Source organism: Eulemur rufifrons, chromosome 20 (assembly GCF_041146395.1).
Source record: "Eulemur rufifrons isolate Redbay chromosome 20, OSU_ERuf_1, whole genome shotgun sequence".
In the NCBI taxonomy this organism is placed as follows: domain Eukaryota; kingdom Metazoa; phylum Chordata; class Mammalia; order Primates; family Lemuridae; genus Eulemur; species Eulemur rufifrons.
The window spans coordinates 20,727,788-20,750,507 of NC_091002.1; the positions used below are offsets into that span (position 1 = coordinate 20,727,788).

The 22,720-nt window shown below is 39.7% G+C and overlaps 2 protein-coding genes across 2 annotated transcripts in view; one reads left to right on the forward strand and one right to left on the reverse strand.

The window, feature by feature from the left end:
* Positions 1-13,537, reverse strand: part of RPRD1B (regulation of nuclear pre-mRNA domain containing 1B) — a 52,657-nt gene extending 39,120 nt beyond the window's left edge. The window contains exons 1-2 of the mRNA XM_069496599.1: positions 12,967-13,537; positions 7,974-8,103 (exon numbers count right to left, since the gene is read on the reverse strand). Of these exons, the coding sequence (XP_069352700.1) occupies positions 7,974-8,103; positions 12,967-13,117 (281 nt within the window). The 5' untranslated portion in view covers positions 13,118-13,537. The remainder of the gene's footprint in view (positions 1-7,973; positions 8,104-12,966) is intronic.
* An 85-nt stretch (positions 13,538-13,622) lies between these two features.
* Positions 13,623-22,720, forward strand: part of TTI1 (TELO2 interacting protein 1) — a 46,552-nt gene continuing 37,454 nt past the window's right edge. The window contains exon 1 of the mRNA XM_069495578.1: positions 13,623-13,661. The gene's annotated coding sequence lies outside the window, so the exon portion shown is untranslated. The remainder of the gene's footprint in view (positions 13,662-22,720) is intronic.

Sequence of the window (22,720 nt, forward strand, 5' to 3'; positions counted from 1 at the left end):
CAAACAGGGCAAAAAGCCAATGGCTGATTTTTATAGAGAATTATCAAAAATCGATCCTATCAATTGTGACAGCTAGCTTTTTAAGAAAACATTAATTGAAATGTACTGTCAGACATTCTGCTGGAAATTAAAGAGGGCCAAAACTCACAAGGATAGAAAAAATGATTTAAAAACCCATAAATGTTTAAAATGGGAAATAAATCACTACGACCCATCAATGCTAACATACCAACACCTCTACAAGTGTAAATTCAATCATACACACATATATGCCAAGACTGATCTCAACTTTAACTATTTTAGAATTATTTTAATTCTGGGCTAAGTGTGTATTCCATGTTCATACATGTTGAACTGATAATCTTAAAACACACTGATAATGCAGTCCTTTGCAATTTATATCTGAAAGAAGTTAGATAATTTTTTTCCCGACATACTAACTCCTGAAACAGAATATGAGATATAATGGCACTCAGCGTGAACCAGTTGCCTACCATAAAATATCAGCCAGCAAGTAGAAGAGTGGGGAAAACTTTCTGAAAGGAAAATGAATTCACTCTCCACGCACTGTGTTACTGTGAACTGTTCTGTCTTGTGAGGCTGTTTGAATGGCAATGATGTTACGCTGAATGACTTTAAACAAGAAAGGATACCAGGACATCTTTATAGCTCTACTTAAGTCAAATATCTTTAATAGGAACTTCAAGAAGAAACCATACCGAACTCAACTGAAATGGGAATTCTATGTACCCCCACCTTAATAGCACTTTTGTAAACACTGAAGGTAAGGTGCACTTTTAGCCTAGCCTGGTCAGATTGTATTACTTATGAATTATCGGTGGCAAATTTCACTGAATTGGGGCCAAAGGACTAAATCAGGGTACATACAAATTAATTCTTTTTTTGTTAAACTTTATTTTTCAAGTCAGAGGTGAGGGTTAGGAAAAAAGGCGAAAACATTTCTACTGCTAAGTTTATAAAGCTTTAAAATATGGCCTAATTATTTGATATTTGTGATAAAACATTTATACTATATTTTCAAAACATCCAGAAGTGAGTTACTTCTCCCCTCTTCCTCTGCTACACACCTGGTCCAAGCCGCCATCATCTCTTGCCTGAATTACTACCATAGCCACATTACTGGTCTCCTGCTTCCACCTTTGTCCTCCTATAATCTATTCTTGAGTTTTCAAAACAGAATTCTAGCTGTGGTGTTAAGACAGATCATGTTACTCCTTTGTTCAAAACTGCCAAGGTTTCTTCCCACTCTCCCTCAGAATAAAAGTAAAGGTCCTTATAAGCCTTTAACGTCTTTCTCAATCCAACCCATTATTTCTCTAGCCTCATCTTCTACCTACTCTCTCAATCCTTCCCTGCTGCCACAATAGCTACCTGGTCCTGCCTCAGAACCTTAGCACTTACAAGTTTGCTTTGCCTGAACCCTATTTCTCCAGATGGCCCCCTTCCCATTCCCTCCCCCCCTTCAGGTGTATGTGTAGTCACACATCACCTTTTCAGTGCATCCTTCCCTGATCTCCACCATGAAAACTATATCCCCTGCCTCTACTTAATTGGTCTCCATACAATTTCTCTTCTGATATAGTTTACCTCTTGTTTACACTCTTTCCATTTGAATGTAATTTCCACAAGGGGCCAGGGATTTATCTTTTCCACCCACTGCCATACCTCCTCATAATAAGTATTTGTCAAATCATCTTTTTTGCCAGATATAGTGGCTCACGCCTGTAATCCTAGCACTTTGGTAGCCTGAGACGGGAGGATCACTTGAGCTCAGGAGTTCAAGACCAGCCTGAGCAAGAGCAATAACCCATCTCTACAAAAAATAAAAAAATTAGCCAGATGGGGTTGCATGCCTGTAGACCCAGCTACTTAGGAGGTTGTGGCAGGAGGACTGCTTGAGCCCACGAGTTTGAGGGTACAGTGAGCTATGATGTACCTTAATCCAGACAACAAAGTGAGATCCTGTCTCAAAAAAAAACCCAGAAAATCTTTTTTTGAAAAAATTTATATAGGTTTCAGTGAGCCCTATAGTTACTTAACTTTCAGCAGTCACCTTACTACACCAAGGTCATGCATATCAGAAATGAATTAATCACTCACCAGCTCAACCAATAACGGTTTTTGGAATACAAAGAATATTAAGGCCTAGGTCCTGACCTCCAGGGCTTGACCCAGTGGCTCCCCCAGACCTCTTTAGCCTCATCTCCTTTCCATACCCTACCTGGAACTTGATATTGCACAACACTCAACACATGTGTTTTCTACTCCAAACTTGCTCCCTCTTGTGCATGTGCCTTTGTTCGTGCTGTCACCTCTCCTTTGAACAGAACCACCAAAATGGAACAAGGCAAAGAGAAAGGAGAAGTTATAAGTAATTCAGGTAGCTGAAGTACAGAATGTGTGTAAATAGCAGAATCTGGCAGGACAGAGTGAAATTAAATTATAGATGGCCCCAAATGCCATATTAAGCATGTGGCCCACAGGCAATGAGAAGTCCCTGATGTGATCAAATAGTACGGCTTAGAAAAATAAAGCCACTATAACTAATATAATCAAATTGCAACTAATCAGAACATAATTAACTTGTACTTTTAACATAAAATCTACTCTCTGCAGATTCTCTGTTCACTTAAAAGAAAGATAAATCAATCATGAGAATAAATTCTTACCAAGGATTTAACTGAAGTCGGGGATGGCGGGGCTCTACCTACTATCTGACACTCTTGGGATATTTGGGACTCAAGACTAAGACTGGTTTTAAGTATAGTTTCAGCAACATTACTATACAGTGGAAACTAATGCTCACACCTCTTACAATCACAAAACATGTTCAAAAGGCTTGCACCACTAAAGGCTAAAGCCAAAAGGGGGCTCTAGTTTAATTAGTGAATACAATTAACCAGGACAGGTTATTTCCTTGAGCTCTATAGTAAATTAAGGTTATGCTAGATAAGCTTCCAAGTTATAAATGAAATATTCAAGAAATCTTTCTACTAATAAGAGTTTGAAGTAAGTAGCTCCAGTGAACTGGAAGTCACTTCAGCAGCTGGAATCAGATATAACTAGAGCAACAAAGCAGTTTTATAACAGAAGGAGCTACCTTTTCAGGTTGTACTAACTCCATTCTGAGCTGAGAAATATTTACATAAAGAAGACTAAAAACTCTTTGCCAACAATCTATGAATAAAGTGGAAGATGATAAATAATTACATACACAATTTAATATTATGTTTAACACAGTATGCATTTTAATTCTAATCATAAATTCAATCACTGTCCACTTTTCAATACAGATGGCAAAATTGACCTTAAAAGTGAAAACTGTATGTTACACACACACACAAATAGAACTGCTGCTTGAAGTATTGGCTATGGATACCTGAGGCCTTGTCAAGCCAGCCTTGGGGGCCTTTTCTTCCTCTGTAGTCCTATGGTACTTTCTTGGTACAACCACAGTAATTTGTGTCTTCCTGTCTTATCCCATGCACAGCAGGACTATGATAGGCCTACTAAGGGTAGGAACTCTTATTACTTCCAACAGCAACTCATGTGAAGCTGCAGCAGAAACATTCCTTTGCAATTGTTCAGAAAACAGTTAACAGAAAGCTAGAGACTGCTACCCTTAGAAAGGCCTACTGACAAGGTGGGACCTTAGCTGGTATCTGGGGACTTGGGATTTCAGAGTGTCCCCTCCATTTCCTAATGAGTAAGCGTGGTTTACTGTGCCTAAACTGTTGGTGTAAACAGTTCTTAATGAACACCTGCTTTCTTTCTGGGAGCCTGGAATTTGGAATTTTGGCAGAGGGTGCTTATGTGACCAAGAGGTAGGGAACCTGCGGCCTCAGGGCCACATGTGGCCCTCCAGATCCCTGAGTGTGGCCCCTGAACCGAATCCAAACTTCACAGCACAAATCCCTTTACTAAAAGGATTTGTTTCGTAAAATTTGGAATCAGTCAAAAGACCACACTCAGGGATCCAGAAAGCCACACGTGGCCCCGAGGCTGCAGTTTCCCAGGGGCGGGCAGCAATGAGTTTCTAACGAGCTTTCCTGGTAGATTCACACATGTTGTCACAATTCAATGCTGGAGGACTTAAGTATGTCTATGTGATTCCACTGGGAGAGGACTCTTGGAAGTTTATGCCCAGAGTCTTCCAGTCTTCACCACACAAAATTACCGTCTGCTAATTTTGTCTGGTATTCTTTGGATGCAATAAATCACCACTGTTGAGTATGACTCCATGATGAGTCCTGTGAATCCTCCTAGGGAGTCACCAAACCTGGGAGTGTGCTTGGGGACCCACACACAACAATAGACAAATATCGTGTATATGGTGTTAACTCCCAAATGTGTGTCTCCCGAAATTCTTTCCTGAGCTTCAGTCTATTTTACCCATCTACCCATCTGGCAGCACCCCTTGGAATATCTCCTAGCCATCTCAAACTTAACCTGGCCAAAATAAAACTCGATTTCCTCCACCACATCTTTTCCCCAATCTTCAGTTCAGTAAATGGCACCATCGGCCAACCACTTAGAGTCAAAAACCCAGAAATCATCTTTGATCTCTTTCCCCTTAATATTAATATCAACTCCCACTCAACTCTGATAAATCCTATTAGTTTTATGTGGGGGGCGTGGGGGGAAATCCACCCCAAAGTAAGCATTCAATAAATAGAAGCCATTATTATCTTCTCACTACTTCTGAGTCCTAGCTGATGCCACCTCTACCCTGCTCTACAGTGACACCCTCCAAACTCACGCCCCAGCCCTCCCTTGGCCTTTATACTCCCGCCAGCAAGCCATTTTTAAAGAGGAATCTTTAAAAAAAAATGCATATCATCTCCCTGCTTAAAACTCTTCATTAACATCCCATCAGAATAAAATCCTAGCTCTCTCCCAAGGCTTGCAGGGTGTATGTGACTGGTGCCTGTCTACCTCTCTGATCTCATCTAGATGCCATTTTTCCCTTTGCTCACTATGTTCTAACCATGCTGCCCTTCATTCTGTTTCTTTTAGCATGCCAAGATTATTTCTACCTTAAGTTCTTCTTAAATGCTGTTCCAACTTTGCATAATTATCTCAAATGTCATTTCCCTAGAGAGGGCTTCCTTACCACACTGCCTAGAAGAGATCCCACTCTAGAACTTCATTCCATTTTGTTATGTCCATATTGTCACTCCCTGAAAGTTCATTTAATTGTCCTTGCTTGCCTTGGTCACTGCTGTTCCCCTAATGTCTAAATCAGTACTTGGCACATAGAAGGCACTCATATATATGTTGAATGAAAAATGACACGCACAACGGTCTCTAAACTGAGAAGAAAAGAAGGCACTCGTGTGGAAAACAAGTTCACAATCTTTTTTTTTTTTTTTGAGACAGAGTGTCACTTTGTTGTCCTGGCTAGAGTGAGTGCCATGGTGTCAGCCTAGCTCACAGCAACCTCAAACTCCTGGGATTAAGCAATCCTACTGCCTCAGCCTCCCAAGTAGCTGGGACTACAGGCATGCGCCACCATGCCCAGCTAATTTTTTCTATATATATTTTAGTTGGCCAGATAATTTCTTTCTATTTTTAGTAGAGATGGGGTCTTGCTCTTGCTCAGGCTGGTCTCGAACTCCTGACCTCGAGCGATCCACCCGCCTCGGCCTCCCAGAGTGCTAGGATTGCAGGCGTGAGCCACTGCGCCCAGCCACAAGTTCACAATCTTGTTAATTAAACTGCTATTCAAATCAAATCTACCCGATGAACTTGTAGCTTTCTCTGACTTGAGAGTTTTTTTGTTTGTTTGGTTTTAAGAGGGAGGGAGAGGATTACCATAAAGATAACCTAATCAATTTAGTCAGTATTAATGAGGCAAATATGTTTATCAGCTGGCCACAGAAAAAGCATACAGAAAGCATATATTAATTAGGATACCCTTAATGTTGATAAGGTACATCAGGATTGAAGTAGAGTTGTTAGACCTTTTGTTCTAATAATGTGATAGGGGAAAGAAGCTTCGAAACACGAGTATCCTGAATATGATACCCAAGCAAGACCTTAAAAGAACTACAAGAATGCAAACAGAAAGGAATTAGGGCTATATTTTTTTTTATTGAGAAGGATGAGATTTATTTTCCCCACACTGTACCACTGAATCTGCCTAGTCGCTTTCACAGTGGCTTGTAGATAGGTTTTAAGATGTTCCCAAGTAGAAAAGGAATTTTTAATCCTGGTATTGCCCTCCTCCCTTCTCCTACCCCTTTCTATTTACCCTTTTCTGGTTTGGAGGCAGCTCAAGATTATTGATCAATTTTTAAATAAAAGTGTTTTGTTTACTATCCCTACAAGAAATTATTTCAGCCAATTTCCTAGACCAAATCTTTTCCCCAATGAGTTAATGTTAATTAATTCATTAACAAATATTTACTGAATCCCTACCCTGTGCCAGAGCAGACCACAGTGTTACCCAACTCTGCAACACCACTTACTCTGAGGCTATATAAGTGTTATTCCCTAAAGCTACGTAAGCCAGCAGCTCTGTGGCAGACACTTTGCTGTGTGCCTGGAATATAGTAAAGAACACAAAAGAAATAGTCCTTCCTCTCATGGAGCTTCTAATCTAGCATATTCCAATGAATGAATGAGGCAAGAATTCATCGTACTATGTACTTTTAAACATAGTGTCTTATTTTAGCCTCCTATCAACTCTGAAGAGATAGGTGGTGTCCTCCCGTTTTAGCCAATTAGGAAACTTGTGCTCAAAAAGTTACATAATACATCCAAGGTCACTCAGTGTCTGAGGCAGAGCTACAGCCAATATCTAAGAAACTGTGAAACAAATCTCCTCAAAACAAGAAATCTTCTAATTTCTGCTACTCTAGTAGTCTGTTCTAAGCTTACTCTCTGAGACCTTAGTATTTTTTTCAAGTTAACGCATCCTGCTACTTCAGTGTCCATGTTCATCAAAAGAAGACCCAGCTATGAAGTTGACAAATAAATACATTTTTTCATCTCTAGAAAGCCAGATGTCATTTCCTTCTCTTGAATTTCTAATTTTATTCCTTCAAACTTTTCAAACTCTGCAAGGAATGTCAGACCTAATTTCTCATTTAAGGCCTTTCACTTATAAGTTAGACCCTAGAACAATTTATTCAACCCACTAGTCTCCTTTTCACTCTTCCCAGTTTCCTTTTGCAAACATCTATTTATTTTTATGTTTACTTATAATATTCTACTGAAAGATAGTTTTTCCTTTGCTTTTCCTGGACATCTAATTTGTGCTTACAGAAAGCTTTTGTTTTTAAATGAAGAAAAATTATTTATGAAAATTTTAATCCAATGTATGCTTTCTATATTAACGACATGTGTGCTGTAAGCTCCACTCCTCTCTGCCACAAAAACAATTGCAGCAGACTTAATATAGCCAGAGCAAACACCTACTTTCCATACTAATAATTACCATTTTTGCAGTTATAGTAATGACTAATATCTTTAGTAAACTGACACCTAGGAATCCAGAAGGAAGTATAAAAGAAGGCAAAAGCCACTAATATCTTGCTATTGAGGTTATGTTACTAAAAGGTTCCCTTACTAGTTAGCTTTGTTTTTTGATTATAAGCTAATGAGACAACTCAGTCAAACCAAGGAAAATACCATACTCAAGAAATAAATTCTATAAATGAATGTATCTGGGGGAAAAGATGTACTTCAAGTGCAAGGTTGAATCTCTTTATTTATTTTACTTTTATGCTATCCTTCAGAAACAAAGGCTGAATCTCTTTAATGTATCAAAATGTTTACATATCTCAAAATAGTTCTTAAGGGCCCAAAAAACGTAAAACCACAATTTGGCCTCCACAACTCTCTATAAACTAGGAAGTTGTCAATTTACATAGAAAAGGAAAGAACAAAAAGGTGGCAAACGTAATGCATTTAAAAACACAACACAACAAAACAAAAAGACAACATACCTGGCAACATGAGAAAATGCATCCACAAGGACAGATTCAAATTCTCTAGTGAATTCAGGTCCTTTCCTTTTACTGTTTTGGATGACATCATTCGCTAAGTACAGAAAAGTAAGCTTTCTATTTGATTTGGCTGAAAAACAAAAAACAGGATAATTTAACTTACACCAAAGAAATTCTCAATTCACAATTCTTTTGCCTTAGGATGCTCCTAAAGAACACTAAGACAAGCATTATCTACTTAAGGTCCAGTAGATATGTTTACAAAGACAACTAAGAAACAGGTTTGGAAATACAGTTTAAAAAAAGAAAAAAAGAATGGGCCCTCTTCATTTCTGTGTTATTTTAACCAGGATAATTAACAGTAAAAATGAACATAATCTAAAGAAAATTTCCAAAGGATAAGCATTCAATATTAATGTTAAGACCAAGGCTTTCCTGTATTTATTACAAAGATGAGCATTTCTAACTCACTCTTAATTATCAAATATTTCAGAATGAAAGACTGAGTTAGGTCTGAATTTTAAAATAGTTTCTTGTAATTTATGCTCCTAAACTGAGAATTTCTCTTTGACACTCCAATAACCACAATCAGTCAATGGTATCAATTCTACAATACAGAGGAATCTCTAGATGCACCAATGGATATTTACCTCAAATATAAATATACATTAATACTACATTATTATTGAAAATTTACACATGTCTGAAATCTGGATATGCAAAATTATGGCTCCCACAAAAGCCATATTTTTTCTCTCTTATTTATACAAAATGTAGTAGTTGCTATTACTCTATATGGTATCATATATTAAACCATAAAAACCTCATGCAATATGTCTGAGTTACAGTTGCTTGGGGGAACATTACTGAATTTCCTGGCTTCTATGCACATAACTTCTCAACCATAAAGTTACATCACTACCATTTTTGGTCCCAGTTTTCTTTTAAAAGACAAAAATTAAAATATAATTATATATTTCAAAACACTAAGTTTTCTCCAGTGCTTAAAGCACCTGAGAAACTCAAGCAAATTAGATGTCAACCTTTACATACCTGAGTAACTAGTCCTTGCTCTACTTCTCTCAGAAACCACTTTTTTGTTTCTTTTGAAATGCACAAAGCACATATAGGGTCTGACACAGCAGGCATAAGATCTGACATTTTAAAATGTAGCTACAGGAGAACAACCCAAGTTAAAAACAAGATGTTTAAAGCACATTACAGTTTAAGCTGGTGTCTTAAAATGCTCATAAAATTAAATATAAATATCTTGAATTGTCTTAATTTTCTGGCAATAACCTAGTTTAGATGGCCAAAGGATGAGAATATTGGGAACCTGTGGCTATCTTTAACTGTTCTAATTATTACTCAAAAGCAGAACAAAAGTGTTAATAGCTACAATATGCTACTGTTGCTACAAAGGTATGATTATGGCAAAAGGCTTAAAAGAAAAAAACCCTGCTCTGGGAAGTTACAGTAAGTAAAACTACCACATCTATAATGCCACGAAAGTTAGCAGATTGAAAAGTAAAAGAGAACTTCAACAAAGCAAATTTCATTAAATGGAGCTTTACAAATTTCATATACTTTATGTTAAAAAACCTAGAATCCACAGTGTAATATGTCAATTTGGACATGCAAGATTTGATGCATTTTTCAGAATTACAAGTAAGATATCTAAGAGGCCTCAGAGCCAAGGTTTTCACTATCTACATCATCAATTAATTGCCGTCATCCTCAAACTTAACAGGCATTTATTTAGGATAAAATTGTATCCCTCCACATCCAGCATCCTCAAAAGTCGACATAAGTACCATGTGTACACAGGTGATATAACAAAACCCTAGAGCACTTGAGAATGCAGAGTCATATTACATACCGCGCATACTCACCCCTCCACTCCAACCTTGGGTGACAACTCACTTGTTCAGATGTCTTTCCAATATGACAAAATAGATCCTTTCACTCACTACCCGTGCCCATTCCCAAATGGTCAAACTAGTTGTTAAGCAAAGTTTAAATAAATGGCAAATCAAAAATTGTCACTTGTTTGGCTGGTTTTGATGTCTAGAGAAAGTCTTAAAGTAATTTTGAAAAAAAGGCCTATTTACCTACATTCAGGCCAAGTACAAAACCTCATTAGAAAATATTCAACCAAGAGCATTCTACCCCAAACCATTCCATAAAGAAGGGGAGAAGTTCTACTTAGAACGGACCACAAAGGGAAAAATTAAGAATTATTCCTAGAAAATGGAAAGATAACATATCAGGAGTACAGTATTTAAGCAAGAAAAAGTAATTTTTGTAAATCTTTTAAATATTTTGAAGGCAACTCAGAGAAACTACAAGCATCTTAAATAGGGAAAATGACCACAGATAGAACCTAAGGGGCTAGTCAATTTGAACATTACGACACAAAATTCTTTTCCACTTTAGTGTGTGGGTACTTTCAATTCATGAAGGAAGTCTAGACATTAGGAAGCTGCGTCTTGATGCTTGGGAGAGCAGCATCTCCTAGCTCTGCACTATCCAATATGGTAGCCACTGACCACATGTGGTTATTGAACACTTGAATTGTGGCTAACAAAACTTGGAAACTTTATTTTCAATTGTATCTATCTAAAATTTTAGTTCCTTAGTCACATATTTTAAGTGCTCATTAGCCACATATGGCATGTGGCTACTTTGTTGAACAGCACAGATAGAAAACGGCTATTATCACACAAAGTTGTAACAGACAGTACTGTTTAGATCCTTTACTCAACCATGAAAATGGTTTCAGAGACCATGATTTAATTCTTAACTATTTTTAAACTGTGTAACAAGCACCATGATAAATGTTACAGAAAAACAAGAAGGGCCAGTTTCTCTCTCAAAACACAATCTATTAATAATAAAAAAGATACAACTCATATGAATGAAGTAAATGCTGAGTTGGTGTGATGGGGTGGGAGGGAATTCTAAGAAATGAAATCACTACAGGTTTGGCTGGAGTCAGATGACCACTTTCACTTATCAAGCGCACTGAGTACTTGAAAAAGCACAAGTTTTGGCAACAGACAGCTCTGGGCTCATGCCCCAGCTGTATGCCCCTGAACAAGGCACTTAATCTCTCTGTACCTTTATCTTCTCATCTATAAAATGGGGATAATAATGCTGGCCTACTTACAACATAAGGCTCTATCATGAGATTAGGGATTATGAAGCTTCATAAACAAATGCACTCTCTAAATTGTTATTTTTCAATAACTCAAATAGGGTGAGGTGAGGAATCAAGAAAGCTTCACAAAAGAAGTGGCATATGAGATGGACTTAGTCTCCAAGGTCCCACCCAATAGGATTCTGTAGAATGGCGATTCACATGTTTGTCGTATCTCAGCAGATGTTACAAATTATATTTGAATGGCACAGTAGGGTACATGAAGGAGGCTTTAGGAGACCCAGGCTCAACCCTCCAACTGCCCAGAGAGTTGAGAGGATCCCTATCTCAGTACTCAGCACATGATACTTTTGAGTCCTTGCTAGAGGGCTAGAACTTGGTCTCCTGAAAGAATCCTGGATTTTGGTGTCTGTCAGCCTGTAGTCTGAGTATCAAGTTCAAAGGCCTTGAAAATACCACTTAGCCACTTCGGTTTCCTCATCTGTAAAATAGGGTGACACCCCCCACCTCACAAAGAGGAGAGCACACATGCAAATTCACTTCCTAAGCTATAAGGGGCCTACCACATATGGGGGGGGGGGTCCAAAACAGCTCTGAGCTTCATGTCTCCAGCCATCTGTTATGAAACTTTTCAGGGCATCAGGTAGGAGTGCAGGTGCCCACTGTTCCCCACCAGACTATAAGCCACTAAAGGCAAAGACCATGCCTCACACTGAGTAATCAATAGCCCCATCTCACTATGATTTATAGAGTGCCTACACTGTGCTCGACATCATCAATATTCATTTGGATTATACTGTTTATTCCTCACAAGTTATTTGAGCCTCACTTTTTCCTCATCTGCAAAGTTCCAACTTCACAGGGCTCTGAGAATTTTTTTAAAAATGACAATGTATAAAGATATTGACACTGCACCTGGCATATAATAAAGGCACAGTAAATATCAGTTATCATCGTGTCCATTTTATAGATAAGGAAACTAAAGGACAGACAGGTTAAGTCGCTGGGGTCAGTAAGTGTCAAAGTCAGGCTTAAATTCCAGGCAGTTGGCAGAAGCACCATGCTATTAAGTGTCCAACCCAGTACCTGGCACATAATAGACTGAGTTCAGGGAATGTCTGTAAGATCCCGAGCAGGGCCTGAAATCAAGAGCAGCTGCATGAGAGAAGCCTGAGAGGCAAGGTCCAGGTGGTGGGCCCCTTTAGCTCTCTAAGATGGGAGAGACTACCCACTTCACAGGGTTGTTCTGAAGACTGAGTGCGAGGATATATAAAAGGTCTTAGTACAGTGACTGGTATGGAATAAAGGCTTTGTTAGGGGTAGCTAGCCTTGGCTCCGTTTTACAGATGGAAAAACAGACACAGGGAGATGAAGAAACTCGTCCAGCATCACTCAGCCAATAAATCGCTGAGTGGGGACTCCCATCTAGGCAGTCTGATCTCAGAGCCCGCTAGCTCTTACTCCAAATGCCCAGCACAGGGTCTGACACATAACAGGCTAAGTTATGTGTCCTGTTCACAGGAGCTGAATGCAGTCGAGACAGTAACAATCACAAGTGTCAAGGGAAGGCTGTGGGGAAAATGACTCGATAAACTGAAAATCTGGGCACCTGAGCCCCAGTCCGTGGAATCTCAGACAAATACCTTAAACCTTCCCAGGCCTGGGTTTCCTTCTTTGAGAAATGGGGATAACATTGTCTCCAATCTCAAAAGCACGATCAAAGGCCCAAGCCTGTACAGCAAGGCTCAATTAAGCAGCTAGAGGGGCCTGAGGAGTGGGGTGGGCAAAAAGACAACCCGAGGAAGGCCCAGGGGGTGGGGAGGAGGTGCTTACCTTTGCGGAGTTCGCGATGCCACACGGAGACTATTGGTCCTGCGTGTTTGCGGTGGTGGATGAGCCACAGGGATAGGGTCTGCACGCTCTGCTGAGAGTTGCTTAGCTCCGAGAGCTTCTTCTCCAGCGCGGATTCGGAGAAGGAGGACATGGTGGTGGTGAGGCCCGGCAGGGAGCGGCCTGGGCCGCCCAGTGCGGCGGGAAGAGCGACGGCACGAGGCCGGGGCTTCACTTGACAGACTGCGGGACTCTTTACCGACTGACAGACGGCCAGGGGTGCAAGGAGGGGGAGGGGATGGGTCTCCGCAGTAACAGTCGCCCGCGCCGCCGCCACAAGATGGCCACCCGACCTCTCACCCCGCCGCGAGAACGGGGTCAAAGGGCAAGGGCCGGAGTAGCAGGGCACAGAGAAGCGTCGGAGCTGCAGAAAAATGTTCCTTTGGAGGTGGTGGCCTCTCTGAACCTCGCTCAGGGGACTCCCTTTGAAAGAGATGGACCGAGGGAAGGAGCACAGTTCCCTGGCCCCCGGAAGGCGCTTTGACCGCTCGTGCCTGCGCGCCGGCGCAGTGGATCTCGCCGGACCCCTTTCTCTCGCTCCCGCAGAACCTTTCTGGCGCAGCGCGGCGCGCCGCTTAGCGCGTCACTTCCGGCGGGGCGGAGGAGGCGGGAGAGTGAGGGAAAGGCTGGAAAACGAGGTAAGGGAAGAGTGGCGGGAACAAGAGGGAGACATGCAGCTGGAAGCCCTTAGAGGGGAATCTTGAGGGGACACTGAGGCTGAAAGAGCATGACCTGGGTATGGGAGGGGCCTTCCTTCCTCACTTGGGAGGCGCCAGGCCGCACTTTTTCTCCGTACGTGTTCTGCTCTCTGGTTGCCCCCCGCCAAGCTCGTTATTGGTTCTTCCAAGCCACCCACGTGGGTTTTTCACGCCTCCAGGCCTTCACGCCTTAGCTCTTATTCTCTCTCTCCAAAGGTGATGTCCCCTTTCTCACCTGGTGAGCTCCTACTCAGCCTCCAGGACCACCCTTTAATGTCTAGTTTAATCTGTAACCGCACCGCCATGAAACACACATTTGTGCTCTGAGCTCTAAGGTGGTTTCTTCATTCAGCGTATTACTTGCTGCCCTAGCCGTCTGGGAGTCCAGTTGACTTTCTCAGATTTAAGTGGACAGGTTAACTTTTGGGGAGGGGGGTGTGAAACAGAGGGAACTAGCTTATCCTCCTAGTGCGTTCACTGATCTCGTTTTAAAGAAACACTATTTCAGTGTTTGCTAAGTGTTTAAGAAACACTAAAGAGACTCTAAATCCTGACCCTTTTAAAGTTTTAAATCCCAGTTGTCAAAGCAGAGAAATTTTGTCTTTCTAACTGCCACAGGGGCAGTGGTAGGGAGTTAGGTTATCATAAACATAACAATTTTTAAATTCTCTCATCATCATAGAACTTCTAGTTGTGGGCAGACCTTAGTTTCCTTAAGTTTCCTTATGGGCATCTTCTAGTTGATGCCTGCTTTTGCTTTGACTTCACTGTTTGTAATTCTTTGCTTAGATGCTTTTACTTGTTCTCCAGACTAGAATCATCGCTAACATACGGAGTGGTTGCTATGTACCAGATACTGTTTTCACATAGTAACTCATTTAATCCTCACGATAAAGCTATGAGATAGGCATTATATTATCCTCATTTGACAAATGAGGAAACAGGTTTAGACAGGTTAAGTGACCTACCCAAGATGACATTACTAAGATTTGAGGGAAAGAACTACATCTAAGCCATCTTTTTGACCCCAGGTTAAAAGAGGTGAATAGCCTAGAATCACATAGCCAATATCTGGTCATAATTATAACTGAGGGCTTTTGAACTCAAATCTAGGCCATCTTTCCATATTAAGTAACACTGTCATATACTGAGCACTCTTATACCAAGTCACTGTATTAAGCACATTACATACGTTCTTTTATTTAATCCTTACATCAGTCCTATGGGGTAAAGATTACTATCACTCTTTGATAAATGAAGAAACATAAAACTTGGGTAACTAAGCTATCCAAGATTAATTGGACATACGTAGGAAATGGCAGAGCCAGGAGTCAAATCAAGATTATCTTATGTCTGATACCAAATCCTTCACTCCTGCATTAGTGGTTCATGCATTCATTCAGCAAATAATTTTTGAGCACTTATGTCTGAAGCACTATTCTAGGCAAACAGGCAAAATCCATGTCTTTGAAAGTTTGCCTTCTACTGGGAAAGATAGAAAGACAAACATGCAAGTATAAAATGAGTCAAAAAGTGATCAATGCCTTGAATAAAAATCAAGAAGGGTAAGGGGGATGAGGAATGTATATGTGTGGACAGATAGGCATCTATTATATGTGCTGGTCAAAGAAGTCCTCACTGATAAGGTAACATTTGATCAGAGCCCTGAAAGAAATGAGTGAACAAGCCATATGCTGTCATTCCAGAAAGAGGGAAAACCAAGTTGAGATGATTGTTGGCACTTTGGATGAACAACAAGGGGAACAGTAAGGATAGAGTGATATGAGTCAGAAGGGTGGTTGGAAATGAGCTCAGAAAAGTAGCAAGGGACCACATCACCACGGGACTTACAGACAACAGTAAAGACTTTGGCTGTTACTTTGAATGAAATGTGGTCCATTGGACAGTTTTGAGTAAAGAAGGAACAACTGAAGCTAACAGAAAACAGTAAAGGTGCAAGGGTAGAAGCAGGAAGACCAGTTTGTCAACTGTTAAAACCCAGGTAAAAGCATGACTCAGACCAGGGTTATATCAGTGGTTGTGTTGAGAGAGGGACAGAATCTGGGGATATTTTAAAGAAAGAGGTAACAGGATTTGCTAACAGATTGGATATGGAGTATGAAAGAAAGACAAGAGGTTTAGGTGGCTCCAAGGGCTTTTGGCCTAATCAACCATAAGAATGGAGTTACCATTTCCTGAATTGCAGAAAGCAGATTTGGGGAGTAAGAGCATGTGTTTGTATTTGAACATGTCTGATTTGAAATGCCTGTTCGAGTATAGATATCTAATAGGCAACTGGGTTTATGGGTCCAGAGTTCAAGGGAGAGATCTGGGCTAGAGATAGAAACATAGGAGTCATAAGGAGGAATAGGTATAAAAAGAAACTGTCCTAGGACACTTCAACATTTAGAAGTCTGAAAGATAAGGATAATAGGGTTATGTGATTTTTCTTCTGAAGGTTATTTAGCTTACTAATATTAATTACATAGATTGATTTTCAAATGTTGAGTGAGCCTTGCCTCCAACAAACCCACTTTGTCATGGTATATAATTTTTTTCATACTGCTGAATTATATCTCTTAATATGTTTAGGATTTTTGCATCTATACTCATAAGAGAAATTGATCTGTAGATTTTTAAATTTTTGTATTGCAGGATTGGTGTTAATTCTAGTTTAAATGCTTGGTAGAATTCACCAGTGAAACCATCTTGGCCTGGAGATTGCCTCTCTGCCTGCCCGCCTGCCTGCTTCCCTTCCTTCCTTCCTTTTTTATGCAGTTTCTAAATGACAAATTCAGTTTCCTTAAAAGTTATGAGGCTGTTCAAATAATCTATTTCATATTATGGGGGTTTTGGTAGTTTGTTTTGTGAGGAATTAACCATTTTGCCTAATTTGTCAGATTTATATGTATAAAGTTATTTGTGGTATTCCCTTAGTTTGTTTTCTGTTGCTTATAACAGAATACCTGAAACTGGGTTATTTATAAAGAAAAGGAATTTAATTCTTACAGTTATGGAAGCTAGGAAACCCCAGGTCTAGGGGCTGTGTGTGATAAGAGCCTTCTTGCTAGTGGGGACACCAGAGTCCCAGGACAGCACGGGATATCACATGGCAAGTGGGCCAAGTATGCTAGCTCAGGTCTCTCTTCCTCTTATAAAACTACCACCCCTGCTCCCATGATGACCCGTTAATCCATTCATGGGAGCAGAGCCTTCATGACCCAATCACCTCTTAAAGGCCCCACCTCATAATACATTGGGGATTAAATTTCAACACGAGTTTCAAAGGGGACAAATATTCAAACCATAGCATTGCTGTATTATCCTTTCGATGTCTGCAGAGTCGGTAGTATTATCACATTTCATTACTAATGTAGGAAATTTATGTCCCTCCCATCATCAGTCTTGCTAGAAGTTTATCAATTTTATTGATCTTTTCAAAGAACCAATTCTTTGCTTCATTGACTTTCTATTGCTTTCTGTTTTCAATTTCATCAATTTCTGCTCTGATCTGTATTATTCTCTTCTTTCTGCTTGCTTTGGGTTTTTCTTGCTCTTCTTTTTCTAGGTTCTTGTAGCGGGAATTTAGATTTTTGATTTGAGACCATTCCCCTTTTCTAATATATGATTTAGTACTATAAATTTAACATCTCGGCATGGCTATAACTGTATTCACAGATTTTGATATGTTGTATTTTCATTTTCATTGATTTCCATGTTTTTTAAAAATTTCCCTTGTGGTTTCCTCTTTGTTCTGTGGATTATTTAGAAATGTGTTATTTGGTTTTCAGGTGTTTGGAGATTTTTCTGTTATCTCTCTGTGATTTTAAGCTTGATTTCATTGTGGCTGGGGAATATACTCTATATGATTTCAGCTCTTTTACATTTGTTGAGGTTTGTTTTATGGCAGGGTATGGTCTATCTTGTTATATGTTCTTTGGGCACTTGAATGTGTATTTGCTGTTGTGTGGAGTGTTCTATAAATGTCATAGATCTTATTGGTTGATGGCAGTGTTGAGTTTTCCCATATCCTTACTGATTTTGTGTCTGCTTATTCTATCTATTGTTGAGAGAGGAATGTTGAAGTCGCCACCTATACTTGTGGATTTGTCTACTTTGCCTTTTAGTTTTATCCATTTTTGTTTCACACATTTTTATGGCTGTTTTATGCATATACATTTAGGATTGCTATTTCTTCGTAGATTTACCCTTTAAACATTATACTCTGTCTCTGGTAACTTTCTTTACTATTGGAATATTTAGACCTTTTACATTTAATATAATTACAGTTGGCCCTCTGTATTTATGGGTTTCGCATCCATAGATTTAACCAACCATGAGTTGAAAATACAGTTGACCCTTGAACAATACAGGTTTGAACTGTGCAGGACCACTTATACTCAGATTTTCGTCTGCCTCTGCCACCCCGGAGACAGCAAGACGAAGCCCTCATCTTCTTCCTCTTCAGCCAACTCAAGGTGAGGACAAGGATGAACACCTTTATGGTGATTCACTTCTACTTAATAATAAATATATTTTCTCCCTTATGATTTTCTTAATAATATTTTCCTTTCTCTAGCTTACTGTATTCTAAGAATACATGCGTATACAAAATAGGAGTTAATTGACTGTTTATGTTACTGGTAAGGCTTCCAGTTGATAGTAGGCTGTTTAGTAGTTAAGTTTGGGGAGAGTCAAAAGTTGTAGCGGATTTTTGACTGCTGAGGGGGTTGGCACCCCTAACCCTCACATTGTTCAAGGGTCAACTGTATTTGAAAAAATAACAATACAACAATAAAAAAATATTTAAAAGATAATATATAATAGTATAACAATTAATTGTGTAGCATTTACATTGTATTAGTATTATAAGTAATCTAAAGTTTATTTAAAGTATATGGAAGGATGTGCATAGGTTATATGTAAATACTAAGCCATTTTATATAACGTACTTGAACATCCTTGGATTTTGGTGTCCACAGCAGTCCTGGAACCAGTCCCCGTGAATACCAAGGGACAACTATATTGATATGTTAGAGCTTAAGTCTGCCATTTTGTTTTTTTTGTTTTCTGTTTGTTCTGTTTTTTATTTCTCTACTTCCTTTTTCCAGCCTTCTTATGGGTTACTGGAACATTTAGAATTCCATGTGATTTATCTATAATATTTTTGATTGTATCTCTTTTTATGTACCCTTTTTAGTGGTTCCTCTAGGTAGTACATTATGTGTACATAACTTATCTTTACCAGTTCTAGTAAAGTATAGAAACTTTATTTCCCTTTATATCTCTTTACCCTCCCCCATTTATAATATAATTGTCCTTAAAATTTTCTCTACATACATTTAGAACCACATCAGACACTGTTTGTAATTTTTGCCTCAATTGTCAAGCACAATTTCAAAAACTCAAGAAGATACAAAGAGCTTGTTGCATTTATACATGTATTTGTTTAAATTTTTATTTATTTATTTATTTTTTAAGAGGCCAGATCTCACTGTGAACTCCTGGGTTCAAAGGAAGCCTCCCAAGTAGCCAGGATTACAGGCATGCATCACCGTGCCTGGCTCATTTACGTACATTTTTGCTTATCATGTTCTTTCTTCCTCACTGATGTTCTAAGATTTGTTTTTTTATTGTTTCCTTTCTGTTTAGAGAACTTTCTTTAACTATTTGTTTACAGTAAATCTGCTGGTTACAAATTTTCTTAGTTTTCCTTCATCAGAGAATGTCTTGATATCCTACATATATGATTCTGCATTGTCAATTTTTATTTTTAGCACCTGAAAATTATTGTGCAACTTCCTTCTGGCCTGCGTGGTTTCTAATGAGAAATCTACTGTCATTCTAGTTATTTTTTCCCTGCAGGCAAGGTATCATTTATCTCTGGCTGCTTTCAAGATTTTTTGTCATTAGTGTTCAGGAATTAAATTATGATGTGTCTTGGTATAAATTTCACTCAACTCCTTGAACACATAGATGTATGTCTCTCGCCAAATCTGGGGAGTTTTCAGTCATTGTTTCTTTGAATACTCTTTCAGCCCTGCGATCTTTCTCTTCTCTGTCTCGGACTCTTAGATCTTTTGATCTTTTGTTATAGTTCCACAGGTCCCCAAGACTCTGTTTGTTTGTTTATTTTTTTCAGTCTATTTTCTCTGTGCTGTTCAGATTGGGTAATTTCTATTGTTCTATCTTCCAACTCACAGATTCTTTCCTCCATCCTCTCCATTCTGTTGTTGAGCCCAACCACTGAGCTTTTCCTTTGTTACTAAATTTTTCAGTGCTAAAATTTCCATTTGTTTCTTCTTTGTATCTTCTGTTTCTTTGCTGAGGCTTTCATTTGTTTGGAGCATGTTCATAAATGCTCATTGAAACATTTTAATCATGGCTGCTTTAATATCTTTATCAGATGATCCCAGCATCTTTGTCAGCTCAGTGTTGACATGTATTGATCGTCTTTTTTCATTCAATCTGAGTTCTTCCTGGTTCTTGGTATGATGAGTGATTTTTATATTGAAACCTGAACATTTCTGTATTGTATTCTGAGACTCTGGATCATATTTAAGTCTTCTGTTTTGGTTGGCTTTCTCTGACACTACTCCTACTTTGGTAGGAGAAGGGGAGCCCCACCTCATCATTGCCAAGTAGAAGTAGAAGTCCAACTTGCTCACTCAGCTTCCATGGGCACTCAAGAAGGAGGGCTCCCCACTGTTGCTGGGTGGAGGTGTCAGTCCCAGCTCCCCACTTGGTCTCCGCTGGCACTGCAGTGGGGCTGGCCTTATTACCACTGGGCAATGATGAAAGTTCTGACTCTCCACTAGGTTTTCTCTGACAGTACCCCAGCAGGAAGGGAGAAGGGAACCTTGTTACTGCCAAGTAGGAGTGGAAGTTTAGGCTCCCCATGACATCCTGATTGATACTACATTGAGGGGAGCAGGTGGAGGAAAGGCTCTATACCAGAGTTGGTGGAGGTGGAATTCCCCGCTCCTACTTGGCCCCTGACACCACCCAAGCAGGAGTGTTGAGGGTGCCTCATTACGGACTCATGAGGGTGGAAGTGTAGCCCTCCAATCAACCTTTGCTGATGTGAGTGGAGGCCACAGTATTCTCTCAGTATTTGGCTGGAGTAGAGCATTTATTGTCCAAAAGGTTTTTTGTCTTGCTGGGCTGCCCTTCCCTGGTCCTTTGGCTAGGGAGATCAGGTTTTGGGGGTGCTTTTTGTGTTTTCACTCATGGTGCTTCTAGTTAGTTGTCAGCTTCTTTAGCTCCAAGACTGGGATCCATGAGGCAGAAAGAAAACCTGGGGCAGAAAGAAACCCTCAGTACTGTGTCATTCCTCATGTCCTGAAGTCCCTAACCAGTCTGCTTTCTTTTCTGTGCCTTTTGGAGTCTTATATTTGTTTTGTTTGTTTGTTTGTTTGTTTGTTGAGACAGGGTCTCACTCTGTTGTCTGGGCTAGAGTGCAGTGGCATCATCATAGTTCACTGCAATCTCAAATTCCTGGGCTCAAGAGATCCTCCTTCCTGCTGAGTAGCTGGGACTACAGGTATGCACCACCATGCCTGGCTGTTTTTTAAATTTTTTGTAGAGATGCAGTCTCGCTGTATTGCCCAGGCTGGTCTCAAACTCCTGGCCTGAAGAGATCCTGCTGCCTCTGCCTCCCAAAGTGCTTACTAGGATTATAGGTATGAGCCACCATGCCCAGCCTGACTTGTTTTATATATAATGTCCAGAGTTTTCAGTTATATTTAATGAAAGGAATAGGGAAATGTATGTCTACTCCACCTCCCTGGAAGCAGAATTTTTCTATTTGTTTATATATGTATGTATGTTTGTGTATATATATGCATTTGTATATATGTATATATAAAAATAAACAACTTTTATTTATATAAATGTTAATTTGTAAATTAATGGAATGTACACAAATGCAAACACACATCAATCACCTGAAGAGCTTCTCCCAGTTTCCTTGACAGAGCATAAATGGAGGAGGGGTAGTTAGCATATATATTCTGATGTATACCCTTTTCTAAGTTAAAAATCACTTTCTCAGAATATGCTGCCTACCAGAGAACTTCTTGTGTAGTGGAGGGCACAAGCACATAGTATTATTAGTGGGATACAAGGCACAGTTTCACAAGTACTCTGTAGGGGACAGCTGTAAACAAAGTACTAAGTGAGCCTAGAGTAATTTCTGGAAGGATGTATGGGAAGTCTCATTGATTCCCCTCCTCCACCTTCTGCAGGACACTTGCAGTCGTAGCCCCTCTGGTTAACTTTGATTCTCTCTTCCCTTTTCAAGAGTTAACACAGTGTATGGCAAGTAGTATGTGATAAGGAAACATTTCTCAGTAGAAGGAAGGATGAACAGGGAGAATACACTGAAGGTTTAGTGTTTATCCAGCTTCTTTTACTTAATTATTAAATAAACAGTGAGTGAGTGGGAACTGCTTGGCAGACAGTATACCAGATGCTGGGAAACCACAAGTAAAGCTGCAACAGTAAAAGAGTGTACCATTCAGTTGAGCAGACAAATGCATCATTTTGACCCAAGACAGTAGTCCTCCAGCATACTCTGAGCAAGTGCTTGTTTCATCACATGACTCTTGTTTTTCAGAAGGGAGAGCATTATATACAGAGTATGTGGTACAGCTTTCCCTCGCCTGGCTGATCACCAGACTGACCTCGCAAGCTTTTAAATTCATAGATTGCCAAGCACACTGTCCCCTGCCCCCCAATATAGATACTGATTCGGTAAATCTGGTGTAGAGCCCAGAAATCTGTACTTAAATTGTTCCCCCTTGATTGTGATAAACAGCCAGGTTGGTAACCTCTAGTATAGTGGAAAGAGCACATACAGCCTTTGGAGTCAGACAGACTTGAGGTGAATCCCATATCTGACACCTGCTTGCTGTGTGGGCATCACTTAATTTCTCTGAGCCTTGGGCTACTCAGCTTGTGGATGAGGAATTTATGTACATATACATTGCAAGAACTTG